This window comes from Meles meles, chromosome 11 (assembly GCF_922984935.1).
Source record: "Meles meles chromosome 11, mMelMel3.1 paternal haplotype, whole genome shotgun sequence".
NCBI classification, from domain to species: domain Eukaryota; kingdom Metazoa; phylum Chordata; class Mammalia; order Carnivora; family Mustelidae; genus Meles; species Meles meles.
Genome location: NC_060076.1, coordinates 19,665,479 through 19,679,395, shown reverse-complemented (window position 1 = coordinate 19,679,395; position 13,917 = coordinate 19,665,479). Strand labels below are relative to the sequence as shown.

The window sequence follows — 13,917 nt, the reverse complement described above, 5'->3', positions numbered from 1 at the left end:
GGTCTGTTCTCCAGGGTGTTCTGAATCTAGGAAGAGGAGTGTGTATGTGTGGTGGGACACTGGGTTGTTGCTGTTGTGGGAGTCTAGATACTGAGTACTGGTCGAGATCTCTCCTCGGAACACTGGGTTCCTTTCAGCAATAATATTTGTCCCCTTTCTCCTTCTATCTCGCCCCCCCCCCCAAGCTCGGGGACCTCTCCCAGCCCCCCAGTCTCACAAGCCAGAAGTCCCAAATCTTCGAATTGTGGTCGCCCTGCTGTGCAGCCTTGGCCGTCTCTTTCCTATTTGTGAATCTCAGTTTCCCCATTTTTACTGGGGGGGGCGCGTAGGTGGGGGTGTCTCTGAAGAGTTGCGGTGGGCCAGCCGAGGCTGTGTGACCAGCTGTGGCCGGCAGGGGGCAGCATGGGGCAGCAGAGGCGGCTCGGCGCGGGGAGGAGAGAAGGTGGAGAGCCACCGCGGGCCGAGACTTTAAATCGCCTTCATTTCCCCCAAATCCTTCCTTTTCCTCTCCTCCCCCAGGCCGGCGGGGAGGCAGCTTCCACCGCCCTCCGCGCGCCCTCGCCCGGCCTCGCTCTGCCTCCGGGGACCGACAGCAGCCCGCCTCCAAAAGTTTGATCATCTCTCTTTTTTTTGCCTTCTTCTTCTTCCTTTTCGGTGGAAGCAGAAAAAGAGCGAGGCAGGGGCGAGCGCGGCGCCGGGACTCCTGGGACCATGGGCCTGGCGCGGGCGCCCGCGGGGCCCCGGCCGCGCTGCCTGCCTGCTCCGGCGCCCCTGGGCGCGGGGCTGCGCTGGGGGCGCGGGGGCCGCGCGCTCTGAGCCGGCCTGGCGCGGCGGGGCGGGGGGCTGGCGGCCCCATGGGGCGCGCCCACACTTGCCCCCCGGGCTCGGGAGCATGAAGTAGGGGCCCGCCATGGGAGCGGGATCGGCGCGGGGGGCCAGAGGCACAGCGGCGACGGCGGCGCGCAGGGGGTGAGTACGCGCTCAGGGACGCCCGCTCCCCAGCTTCCTGCTGCTCCAGCCCGGGGGAGGGCTGGGGGTTCCCCGCCGCGCCGGACGCTTCCCCGGAATGTCGGCTTCCTGCCCCTTCCTGCGCCCCTCTGAGGCGGGCCGCCAAGGGTTAACGCGGGCTGCGCCCCCCCACCCCCCCCTGCCTGGCGAGGCTTGGCGAGCGCTGTCTGCCCTGCCCCGCTGGCCGGGCTCCGCGTTCGCGTTGGGCCGGGGGCCGTGCTAGGGAGGGTCGGTGCGGAGCCAGCCCTGGGGTCGGCATTGGGGGTGGGTGGTGGCGCCTGGAGCGGCGGGTTGGGGGCGGAGGGGGGCTTTGGGGACGCTTGAGGGAGGAAGGGTCCCGTTTCTGGTGTCTCGGTGTGTTTCGGTGTCGGTGTCTACAGGTCTTGAGCTTGTAAGTTAGTCAGTTCTTGTGAAACTATCCGCAGGCGTCTAGGTCTCCGGGTCTCGGCTTCTGCTGCTATCTCGGCGTCTGTGTGTCTTTGCACGTCCCTTGCTTCTGGAAGTCTCCGCATGTGTGTCAGTCTGTTTGGGTCTGTTCGTCTCAGTGTTCCCTCCTTCTCTGGGGGCTGGGGGAGGGTGTGTCTCAGTCCCTGTCATTTTTGGGGTGTGAGAGAGAAAAAGTGAGAGCCAGCATGTCAGAACAGAAAGGGCCCTTGTCATTGCGCCGAGGCAGAGACTGGGGGCCAGCAAGGGACAGGGAATCTCCAAGGAGGGACTGTGGCAGAGCTGGGATCCAGGGGCTGATGGAGTAGTTGTAAAGAGTGAGCGTGTGAAAGAGCGAGTCACTGAGCGTGGGTGTGTGTGGGAGTGAGTGAGGATGGGAGCAGCCCTCCGGGCCCTACGCACTGTGGCTCATAGGACTTGCTCCCTTTCCACCCTTCCAGAACCAGAGGACATTCCCAAGAGGCTGGTCAGGGTTGTAGCTCCGCCCTGTCCCACATGCCCTGCCCCTTGGAGCTGGAATCAGGAGGATGATGTCCCCCCCACTTCTTTCCCATGTCTTGGAAAAAGCTGGCTGGCTGAGATTCCCCCGCCCCCCACCACAACACACACACACACACACACACACACACACACCCTGCGCAAGTAAGCACACTGCTGACTCATTTTCTCCAGAAGACCCTGTGCCAAGGCAGATGCCAGCGGCTGGGCAGAAAAGTGGTGCCAGGCGAGCACCCCATAGTGGGGCCCGAGCTTTGGGCAAATGGGCAGTCACGCTGCTTTGAGGCCCAGCCTCTGCCTTGCCTGGTCTCGCTGCCTCCGTCAGCACAGCAGTGCCCCAGATCCTGTGCCCTCTGGTCCTGGCGAGACGTCCAGCCTTGCTCTCCTTTACCTCGCCCAGACCAGGCTCCTTGACATTATGGAGGACATCTCTGGCCTCTTCTCTCCTTTTCTTCCTCCCTGTACTTGGAATGCTCCCCTTCCTGGTGCTTTCACGTGCCCTGCTGCCCCTCGGGTCTCATCTCAATGGCCATCAGCTCCCTGGGTGGGGTGCACTGGCCAGGGGTGGGGGGCTGCCCTTCCCATGTCACCCACTCCCTATCTCTGTCTGAGCACATTCTGCCTGTTACTTCAGCGGCATGTTCCCTGTTCCCCACTCTGTGTCGGGGGACCCTCTTAGTATCCCACAGCCTGGCCCGGTGGGCAGCGGGTTGGAGGGCAGGGGAGCCCTGCGATCAGACAGTGTGGGAACTTGGACAGGATCCCTCCCCTCTGGGCTTCCCTTCTTTCTGATCCACAAAACGGGCAGCTAAATTCTCGGCTCACAAGGTTTAGTGAGGATTAACAGAGAATCGTGTTCATCAAGGGCTTAGAACAGTGCGTGGCATGTAGTAAATGGTCAATAAATGGCTTCTGTTATTTGTATTATTATTCACTTTGTCTTGAATGGACGTGTGAGTCAACTGGAAAATTCTGGGCTGTATCCTGTCCAGACAGATGACCTGTCTGTGTTCCTACGGAAGAGGTATCAGGTGTGATGAGAGGAGCCTGGGTGTGGCTGTCTGGGCACACGGTGGCCTGGCCGGTCCACAGAGGCAGGTGGGACAGGTGTGTCCCCCTTTGCTGTTCTGCGGTCCTCAGGCCAGCTGCCTGCCCAGCTTGTCCTGTGAGCGCACAGCCAAGCCTGGAGTCCACAGGGACGCTTTCCTTGTGTGTTTTTTCATGCCCTGGGTCTCAGCTCTGAGCTCTTGCAGGACGTTCAAGTTGGTATGGGTCTCTTATGATCTCTTACAGTCGTCTCTTACGATCCCAGGTAGCAAGCATGGGGGGAAAAACCAAGCATACCAGGTGTAGTCTGGCAGCCTACTGGTCCTGGAGTAGCCACATTTGGTGTGCTGGCAGAGGGCCCTTTGCAGGGATAGGGACACCTGGCTTCCCTTCCTGGAGGGCTGTGTGGCCAGGCTGTGTCTCCAAGGTCAGGTTCTCTAACGCGTAGGTAGCCGCCATCGCAGCTGCCTCCTGCCCACTCCGCTCCCCAGGCTCTGGTCTTCCCGACATTCTGGAGCCCTGGGTTCACCGAGCCAAGGCCCACGAGTCAGTGGTGAAAACAGAAGTCGGGAAGAACAAAGCTTGAGCCAAAACGCAGGCACTAAACATTATTAGCAGTAGCCTAAACAGCGTTGGAACGGGAGCAAACGATTCGGCAGGGCCTCCCTCTGGGAGCCAACTTTCCAGGCCTGGAGCTCACTTAGATGGCTTGTTGGCTCCCTAGGCTGCGCCTCTGTTCCTATTGGTAAAGGCTGGACTCCGCTCTCTGGCAAATAGGAAGTCCCTGTAAGTGTCCAGTTTCCTCTCCACAAGAGACAAGTCAAGTGGAAAGGACTGTTTGCTAAGTAGTAGAGCAAATCATGTGGGTCACTGACATGCTGTGTGGCTTTAGACAAATCACTTCCCCTCTCTGGGCCTCAGTTCCCTATCTCCACAACGAGGGGATGGGACTAGAATCTGGTCTCTGGTTGATCTCAGAGGACCTTCTCCTGCTGTCTATACCGACCCTTCACTTTGGCAGGATATGAGTGACGGGCACGCAGCATTCAGGTCCAAGAGGTCAGTTGCATTTGTCAAGGTGAACGAATGGAGAGGCAAATTCATTGATCACAGGCCTTCAGGGCTGAAACGCTTGAGTTGGAAACCATGGTGCTGGGAAGCTTAATTGAAGCAAAGAGTCTGATCCCATCCCTCCTGTGAGTCTTCTTTCTCCTGACCTTCAGGGATTAAAAATGTTTCCCCCAAGTGTATCCTTATTCTCTCCAGAGGGGTCACCTTGGCCTAATGGCAGCCAGAAAAATCAACTAAGGACATGTATGGTTCTTATGCCTTCTCCTCTCCACCAGGCCTCTCTTCATCAGCTTGGGAAGCATCCTAAGCTGGGTGGATGTGACATCACACAGTGAGACACTCAAGGAGTGAGGGCTTGTGCCTGGAAGGGGCTGGGAAGAGAGGATGGAAGGAAATGGGACAGAGATGAGGTTGTTGGGACCCTGGGAAGTGAGGGGCAGTGCCTTCAGAGCAGGCATTCTCCAGAAAAAGGAATTCCCAGGTCCTCTAAGTCTGGGGACCGCTGATGGACAGAAAGCCCTGTCCGTGTCTTCATTGCAGGACTTCTCAGACCCTTTGAGAGGCTAGTTCCATTTAGCTCTTTGTTTGGTTGTGCTTTGGGAACTGTCGGGACTAGGATGCAGTTCTTCCCCAGTTGATGGGGCTCCAGTTTTCTGAAGTGTCTACCTGGTGCATGTGGGAAATAGTCCTGAAGAATTATGACCTCAGAGCCTTCCCAGGGTGACCTCGAGGAGGAACCTGGCCTCCTGAAGCCTTGGTTTTTGTCACAGCAAACGAAGCCTCCTGTCGTTTCTTTTCAGGGCCGATGAGGCTGCCGTGGGCTTCAGGCGGGCAGGCCTTGGCAGAAGGGTCAGTCTCTGTTCTTGCCCCCAGGCAACGCCGGGGCAGCGAGACACTGGTCATTGCTAGTGGCGAGCTGGAGGCGAGGCCCGCGGTGGCAGGGAGGACAGGCCACATGAAAAAGGGTCTTTTCACTGCAGTGGCAGCAGATTGGGAGGCTGAGGGGGAGCTGAGGGTTATCTGGAAGCAACCCTGGAAACAAGTCAGAGGTAGACAGAGGGCCTCTGGGGAGATGCTTTTAAAGTCCAGAGTCCTGTAATACCAGGAACCATTCATTTCTTCCACAAAGATACACTGAACATTTATGATATGCTTGCCAGGTGCTGGGAATATGTGTGAACAGGAGGTGGTTCCTACCCTTCAGGGACTTGTTCTAGAAAGGGAAATGGGAAAACAGGCAGTGGGCTCACACGGGACACCTGCTGCAATGAGGTATGCGCAGTGAGGGGTGACGCCCAAGCTGGGGTCTAAGGCATGTGTGGGAACTGACCAGACAAAAGAGTGCTGTCAGGAACACTTGGGAGCAGCACAGGCAAGGGCCCAGATGCTGGAGAAGGCTTTCAAAGGACCACCATCAGCATCTGAATCTGAATGCGATTTCATTCAGTTTGCCTTGTGCTGCAAGTGACCCGATTCGACATGGCTTACACAAAGGGAGTTATTAACTCCCATATCAAGAGACCTAAAGGAAAAACAGTGACGGGTTGGCTAATTCAGCATCTCAAGTGTCATCAGACATCCACTGTTTTTCCATTCTGTCGTCCTCACGTGCTCGTGGGGCCTGTTAGCCTCATGTGCACAAAATGGCTGCAGCAGCCACGCATCCCTGCTTAATAACATGCAAAGGCTAGAAGAAGACCTTCTCTCTATCCCCTGGAAATACTTTCCCAGGGGCTTTAAGAGCCATCCCTAACATCTTACTGACCATGTTTGGGTCATGCATGCATGCCCACAGCGGTCACTGGCATGGCAAATGACATTCGAAAGATTGGCTTAGACTTACCCAGATTCATCCAGTGTCCTCTGAAGTCCCTGCCTGCCTGAACAAGAAGGGCAGGGGGATGACTAAGGGTAGGTAACCACCAGTGTCTTCTACAGTGCCCATCGGGATCACTATTGATTATAACTGCAATTAAATGGGAGTGATTGCCATTAAATCAGAGAGTGTGAGCTGGTTTTCTGGAGCGCCTAGGGAGCTGGGAAGAACAGGGGGTGCCAGACATCAATTTTGGCGGACAGGTTTTCTGGATTACGCGATTCCCCAGAAGTGCACCATTCTAGCTTTCCTCTTAGAAATGGCTCCCGGGTCTGTGTGTCTCAGCCTTAGCCCGCGCCGCCCGCCGGTCGCGGCTCTCTCTGCCTGCATCCCGGCTGGCCGGCTTTGGCCACGTGCCGCCCTCCCCTCTGCCTGCTCAGGGATCAGATGCCCCGGGTGGCTTCGGGTGTCGCCGGTGGCTGCTCCCACAGGAAGGTGAAATCGGATCACTGCCTCTGCCCATCTTGGCAGGAGCCACTGAGCAGAGCATTAACCCTTCTGGGCCCCAGAGTCCGGGGGCAGCAGTGATGCCGAAGGCGCACTTCTGTGGCTGGCACCAGGCCAAGCCCTTGACATGCATGAGCTCATTTGATCCTCACGCCTGGCCGGTGAGATAGGGAGTGTCGGCCATGCCGCAGAGCCGGAGGCAGGCTCAGGGAGGCTGAGTGACTCACCCAGGGTCACACAGGTGGTAAGCAATGGGGTCGCGTTTGCACCTGGGTCTGATGACCCCCCTCAGTGTCCTCTGTTTACTCTCCCCCCCTTTCTCTGCCAGCCTGAGGCCAGGTGGACAGCTTCCTTAGTGTTCTCTGATCCTGCTTAAGGGGTCTTCTCCCCCTCCCCCTTGTACCTACAGAGGGATTTCTCATCGCCTTTGTCCTTTGAGGATGTCCGTCATCTAAGCGAACCGGTGCTGGTTTTCCCACTGACCTTTCAGTCCTGGCTCTGCTGCCCATTGGGCCTCAGGATCATGACGCCATAGTACAGATGGGGAAACTGAGGCCCAGAGATGGGGAGGGGCTGGCCCCTTGTGGCTCAGTGAGTCAGCAACAGATTTGAAGCTGGATCCCGGGTCTCCTGACGCCCACGACAAGGCTTCCTGCCCAATGCTCCCTACCTTGCGACCTTGGTTTCCTGATTTGTAAAAAACAATATTGGGGCGCCTGGGTGGCTCAGTGGGTTAAAGCCTCTGCCTTCGGCTCGGGTCATGATCCCAGGGTCCTGGGATCGAGCCCCACATCGGGCTCTCTGCTCCGCGGGGAGCCTGCTTCCTCCTCTCTCTCTGCCTGCCTCTCTGCCTAGTTGTGATTTCTCTCTGTCGAATAAATAAAATATAAAAAAAAACAAAACAAAAAAAACAAACAAACAATATTGTACTTGTGACTTGTGCCACGTGAGCAGGTCCTGTCCCTAGAGGTTATGCCTGGAAACCCCAGGACCATGGGCTACCCTGTGGGGTCATAGAGCCTGGGCCTGGCCTCCCCCGCCTCCAGTGGGCAAGCCTGGCCGGGATGGGGGTGTCTGGGGGTGGGTGATTCTTTCCCAGCTCCCCAGCCAGATCTGGGCCCCAGGGTGGAAGCTGATGCCGCCTCTGCTGTGTCTTCCCGTCTCTAGGGGGTTTCTCTTCACCTGGATCTTAGTCTCATTTGCCTGTCACCTGGCCTCCACCCAAGGACCTCCTGAAGGTAATTCCCTCTTCTCTTTGTGTGGGGGGTGGGGGGACAAGGGAGGGCAGAAGAGACCTGAGAACTCAGGGCTTGGAGACCACCATGGCCCAATTGGAACTCAGTGCCTCAGTTTTCCTGTCAGTTAGAATGGAGCCCATCATTGGCAAATTCTCTCCAGGCTGAGAAGAGTGACATTTGGAGTTTTGTAAGGGGCAGCAAGGGCTCAGTGCAGAAATGTGGGAGAGTGACCCTTTCTTTCCTACGGGGGCAGGGGCAGAATTGAAAGAAATCATGGTTCGGTAAGCCTCAGTCGTCCTGATTTGTCCAAGAGTTATACTAAGATCTATCAGAGGAGGCAGGAAGGCCACCACTCCCTCCCCTTGCCGTGAGATCCTGTTCTCCCCTGCCATCCCCAAGGACCCAGCCAGGGGGCCAGAGCGGCGGTGGGCTGGCTCCACAGCTGCCCCGGGGAAACTGAAACCTCTCCCACATCTGTTTGTCAAGCAGCACAAGGCCTCCTAAAATAGCGGCTCTTCCCCTCCTCCACGCTCGCCCGTGGGCCGGGGGCAGGCAGCGTGGGGCACTCCCAGAGCCCCTGTGGCCTGACCTGGCCGCAGCAGGGATTGGGTCCCTGGGAGGGGAGGGCCGTGCCCGGAAGAGACTCCGGCTGCCCGGCAACATTTTGTGCAAATGTCATATTTTCCGAGCTTGCTGTTTCCCCCACAAAGTAGGTGAACAGCTGTCCAGAGTCCTGAGTCAGGCAATGGGGGGCGGGGGGTGTTGGGGAGAGGCCGGAGCTCCGCGGAGCCAGGTTTATGTAATAAAGGGATCTCGCCGCGGCCAGCTGGCAGCGTCCTTCCTGCTTGGCGTCGGGCTGCATTCATTCCCCTGGCCCCCAGCTCCTGGCCCCTGGATTCTGGATGGGTCTCCACCCCACTCTCCAGCGAGTCTGAGGGGCTCCAGCTCGGGATAGCATTGTGCTAAGAACAGGGATCCTGGAGCCAGGTGGCCTGGGTTCAAGTCCCGGCTGTGCCTTTTGTTATAGGCTGTGTGACCTTGGGCTTGTTCCTATAGTGAACTTTTCTGACCCTCCTCAAAGGGGGGATGCTAAACAGTATCTTCTTTAGAGATGATTGGGAGAATTGGGCGAGATAGAACACATAAAGCACTTGACACATAGGAAGTAGTCCGTAAATACTAGTGTTTATTGTTGTTAACTCTAGTATTTACCTGACCACTTGGGCAAGAACGGTCCTTCTCCATCCCCCCGTGGTGCCCATGGTGGTCAGAGGCCTCTGCCTCCGGGGTGGCAGAGTGTGGGGCTTTGCCCATGCCCTGCACACCGTCTCTGAGGGAGGCCTGGAGACTGGCTGGGGTCAGCTTTGAAAGCCACCTGCAGAGGACAGTTGGGGAAGCTCATCGGTGGCACCTGGCCAGGCAGGTAGAAGCAGCTGTCAGCTGCAGAGTGTGAAGGCATGCAGTGCAGGCTGGAGGGGGATGGGGGCAGGGGGGGAGCTGGGGGGGCCACCCAGGGGAGACGAGGGGAGGGAGAGGTGGCTTCCTGCCCTCACCTCTTCCCCAGCAAATGCCTCCTCCCCTGGAAGTTGTTTGCAGGGAGTAGTAGTTTGTGCTTACAGAACGTTTCCGCGATGGAGACGTGGGAAATCCACTGCGACCAAGAGAATCTTGGAGCAGTGGTTTATTTGAGCTTAGGAGCTCAGGACAGATGGAGGTGGGAGAAAGGAGAATTTGAAGGGAAATGAAGGCCCACAGATCCTCAGGGAGGAAGACAGGTCTTCAAGCCAAGCCAGCCCCAAAGAGCAGCCTGGGACTATGGTGTTCTCAGAACATCGTGAGTGCTTAGTGGCCGTCTTCATGTCTGGCTGCCCTTGCCTTCTGGGCGGGGAAACTGAGGCTCAGGGGTCAGGAAGAGACTGGTCTAGAGGTGTCTGGGCGAGGGCGGCCAACAACCCTCTGATGGAGGCGTTCTTCGCCGCCTCGTTTTTCCAGCGGAGGGAACGGAGGCTCAGAGTCTAGACTCCCGGGTGGTTCTGTCTGGCTCTAAAGTCCGGTCTTCGGACTCCAGAGCCTGCTGTGTACGCACAGCACTCACTTTCTCCGGCCCATCTATCTGTCCATCCACCCGTCTGTCCATCTCACAGCTGCTGGCCGAGGGCTAAGCGCTAAGTGCCATATCCAGCCCCACGTGGACCCCACGTGCCATGCTCAGGGACTGGGTTGCTGAATTCAGGGGGTTGGTGGGAGGGAGCTAAGGATCCGAGCCAGGCCCCCGTTCCGGAAGCGGCCTCTCCTTTGCGAGTCGGAGTTCGGGAGCTGCCTTCTGCAGACACTGGCAGCTCCGCTGACTGAAGGAGGTCGATGACCCTGCGAGAGGCAAGGTCAGGAAGCCTTTCCATAAACACTCGGGAAGCCCTCCTTTGGCGAGCCCCACCGTTGTAATTACTGGGCGGATGTGACCTGGCCAGGCCGCAGTCGACGTCCAGACACCTCGCCAGAGGACAGAGGTTACAAGGATGCCTCGATCGCTTCCTCTGCTCTGTCCAAGGCTGCACAGGGAGGCGGGGAGTCCTCGGATGGGTGCTCTTCCTCCTGCGCGGACGGCAGCTCCCCCAGTCTGCTCGGGCTACAGACAGACCTAGGGGGTGCAGAGGGGGCTGGGGACCTTCCTAAAGGCAGTCAAACCAGTCAGGCCCGCTGGACGTCCTTACCGAGCTCCTGTGACCCTGCTCCCTCACTCATGGGACGGCTTCCTGGAGGAGGCGGCTTCTGAGATGGACAGGGGGAAGAGTCCGAATACTCACGGCTAGCCTCTGGTGACGGTCATTATTTCTGGTACAAAGAGCTGTCCTTAGCAAGCGCTTACTGGGTGGCAGGCGCTTATTTTCAAGCGTGCAGCTCGTTCGCTCTTCGCGACAGCTTTCTCAGTCTGGTGCTACTGTGATCGCATTCAACAGATGAGGAAACCGAGGCACTAAGGTCACACGTCTAGCTCAGGGTCTGTGTTGTAAACAAGTACAGGGAGGGCCATTCAGCCAGACGGGGGACTGGTCCCCACTCCGCGCTCCCGGCCCCCAGCATGGGGTAGCAGCGGGTGGACGGGCCTCCCCGTCTGTGCGCCTGGAAGGGGCCTGGGGCGGGATCAGGCCCTGACCGCACCCTCTCCCCTCTGTGCTCCCTCTGCAGATGTGGACGTCCTCCAGCGGCTGGGCCTCAGCTGGACGAAAGCAGGGGGTGGCCGGAGCCCCCCGCCTCCGGGGGTCATTCCGTTCCCATCGGGCTTCATCTTTACGCAGCAGAGCCGGCTCCAGGCCCCCACGGCCGCCGTCCTCCCCGCCGCCCTGGGCACAGAGCTGGCGCTGGTGCTGAGCCTCTGCTCCCACCGGGTGAACCATGCCTTCCTTTTCGCCGTCCGCAGCCGGAAGCACAAGCTGCAGCTGGGCCTGCAGTTCCTCCCCGGCAAGACGGTTGTGCACCTGGGGCCCCGGCGCTCCGTGGCCTTTGACCTCGATGTGCACGATGGGCGCTGGCATCACCTTGCCCTGGAGCTCCGGGGCCGCACTGTGACCCTGGTGACGGCGTGCGGGCAGCGCCGGGTGCCTGTCCCGCTGCCTTTCCACAAGGACCCAGCCCTCGACCCCGAGGGCTCCTTCCTCTTTGGGAAGATGAACCCACATGCGGTCCAGTTTGAAGGCGCCCTGTGCCAGTTCAGTATCTACCCTGTGACGCGGGTCGCTCACAATTACTGTACCCACCTGAGGAGGCAGTGCGGACAGGCCGACACATACCGGCCCCAGCTGGGACCCCTCCTTCCCCGAGACTCGGGCACGACCTTCACCTTCCAGACCGACCTTGCCCTGCGAGGCCTAGAGAACCTGACCACTGCTGCGCCAGCCCTGGGGTCACGGCCAGCAAGCAGGGATCCCAGGGGGACCCCGGTGCCCGTCACACCCGCCAAAGCCCTGAGGACTAGCACCACAGAGCCTCGCTGGCGTGCGGCCACAGGGGGCCCAGCCCGGATCCTGCTGCCGCCTGCCGAGCTGTCAGCCGGTGGAGCGCTCCCTGCTGTGCCCCCCGCCTCTCCGGCCAGTTCCACCACACCTGTCCAGCCGTTGCGGAAGAGCGCAGCCACCAAGACCCCCAAAAGCCATCCAGCCAGGCTCTCGGTCCCTTCTCCTTCAATAGGCCCTGTCCAAAGCCCCCGCCGACCCCAGAAGGCCGCTCAGCCTTCCTTCACAAAAGCAGCCCCACCCACCAAGAAGCCAGTGCCCCCCACTTCCCACCTACTTCCTGCCAAAGCCTCCCGCCCCTCAGTGAAGCCGATCCAGAGGACGCCTGTGACACCCAGACCTCTGCTACCCAGCCCTCGGCCCCTACTTCTAGCCACTGGCTCCTCCAAAAAGCCTTTTCTCCCAGCGGGCCAGACCGAGGCCAAGCTGAGCCGTCGCACCAGTGATCCGGCCCTGGCCCGCACTGGCACCCACAGACCTCCCCAACCCGCTGTTTCGCCCCTGCCCCCTGTCCTCCCTCCCGGCTCTCCCAGGATCCCTCCGCCAGCCACAGCGATGCCTCCCACCCTTGCTCCTGGCTCGGCCCTCACCAGAAGCAAGAAACCCTCTGGATCAGAAGCCACAAAGAAAGCCAGACCCAAGAGCAGCCCCCGGAAGCCCGTCCCCCTCAGACCTGGGAAGGCAGCCAGGGATGTCCCGTCGAACGATCTGACAACCAGGCCCAGCTCCAGACTGTCCCGGCCCCGCTGGCCGACCACCCCAGCCCCAGCGCTGGTCCCCGTGCGATTTCTGTCCTCCAGTCCCTGGCCCACGAGTCACAGCTACTCGTTCTTCCACGGGGCGGGACCCACGCCTTTCCCGTTGCTGATGGGACCTCCAGGGCCCAAGGGAGACTGTGGTTTGCCGGTAAGTTGGGGTGAGGTGTGCATGTTGCTTGGAGCTCAAGGGGGTGGCAGGGGCAGTTGGGACAAGGGGTGACTCCTGGCATTCGGGCAGAGCCAGAGAAGCAACTCAGAGCAGGGAGGTGGCCCTGGGCAAGGCCTCGGCTGGCTTGCAGACCCTTGTTCCTCTCCCTGTGATGTGCTCGTTATTGTCTGCTCTGCTGTGACCCACGGTCCACTGGGGCAGCTCTGGGTTTGGTGGCCAGTGCCAGGAGCAGAGCACCCCTGGGCTTGGGCGGGCCCAGGCTCCAGGTCATTCTCTGCTAACCCAACTGTGAAGGTCAAGTGGCTCAAGGAAAACCACTAGCTGACTGGCCCCCAGGTCACGTGGTCTCCAGAGTCCTGCTCTCCCAGCTGGTGGAGGAGAGCCCCTCCAGCCCACTAGCTAGTCTGGGAGCTCTGGACAAAGGTCACACACGGGTAGTCCTGAACGTGTTTTGTTTGGCACACGCAGCATTGTTTAAAAATATTTAATAAGTTACTAATGTTTTAAAAATGTGAGAGATTTCTTATAAAAGACCCGGTGACCAGCTTCTGTTGGAAGGGGGACAGATGCAGTAGCCTGTGGCCTGCTGCCTGGTCAGAGCCTCCCCTTTAGACAGGATGGGCCCGCTCCCATGTGTCCCCACATCTCCCGATCGGGGGCTTCCAACCCAGTCCTTTCCCCTGTTCCCACTCCTCTAAGTGTTTGATGTGTGGTCCCCGTCGGGGAGTCACACATCAAGGCCCCTGTTGGACGGTCAGGGTAGGCCTGAACGGTCAAGGAAAGGAGAAAGAACATTCCACGTGCAGAGATGTTCTCAGGCCCGGTGCCTCTAGCATGCCTGGGACTGTCTCCAGGGGCAACGACCTTTCTGCAGCTGGAGGCCAATTCCTCCGGGGCGGGGAATGTAGGGGATGGAGTTTCCAGAAAGCTCAGGCCTCCGCTCTGTTCTCCTGCTTTAGAGATGACCACCGTGTGGTTTTCTCCTCCCTGAGGCTGGGTTTCCCACCAGGCTCTGTGTTTGAGGTTAGGCTCCCTACAACGTGGAGACGGTGGCAGATGCTGGGAATTCCCAGGCCTTACAAACACACTTAATGAGTTTTAATAATCATTAGGAATAATATTTATTCAGCCTGTCTCCAAGGGGACTGAGAGCCCATTTTTATTATAACCATATTGTAGAACTTATGGAAATTGTATGCATTGCTTTGCAATTATGTCAACGCTCTGTTCAAGTCCTGTGCTCCGAAATTGTCGGGGCAGGAGGTTGGGAGCCGAGAAGAGAAGGACCTCTTCTCACCCCACCAGGCTGCCCAGGCTGACTTAGGCTCCGGGTGCCTCCGAGCCCTGACAA

The 13,917-nt window shown here is 58.9% G+C and overlaps 1 protein-coding gene across 8 annotated transcripts in view; it reads left to right on the top strand.

Moving 5' to 3' along the window:
• Nucleotides 1–462: 462 nt before the first annotated feature.
• COL27A1 (collagen type XXVII alpha 1 chain) overlaps nucleotides 463–13,917 on the top strand; it is a 132,809-nt gene continuing 119,354 nt past the window's right edge. For all 8 annotated transcript variants that reach the window (XR_006820699.1, XR_006820700.1, XM_046022078.1 and 5 more), the window contains exons 1-3: nucleotides 463–969; nucleotides 7,559–7,629; nucleotides 10,816–12,545. Coding sequence is in view for 6 of the 8 variants with exons in the window: in XM_046022078.1 (XP_045878034.1) it covers nucleotides 911–969; nucleotides 7,559–7,629; nucleotides 10,816–12,545 (1,860 nt within the window). In the remaining 2 variants the exon portion in view is untranslated. The remainder of the gene's footprint in view (nucleotides 970–7,558; nucleotides 7,630–10,815; nucleotides 12,546–13,917) is intronic.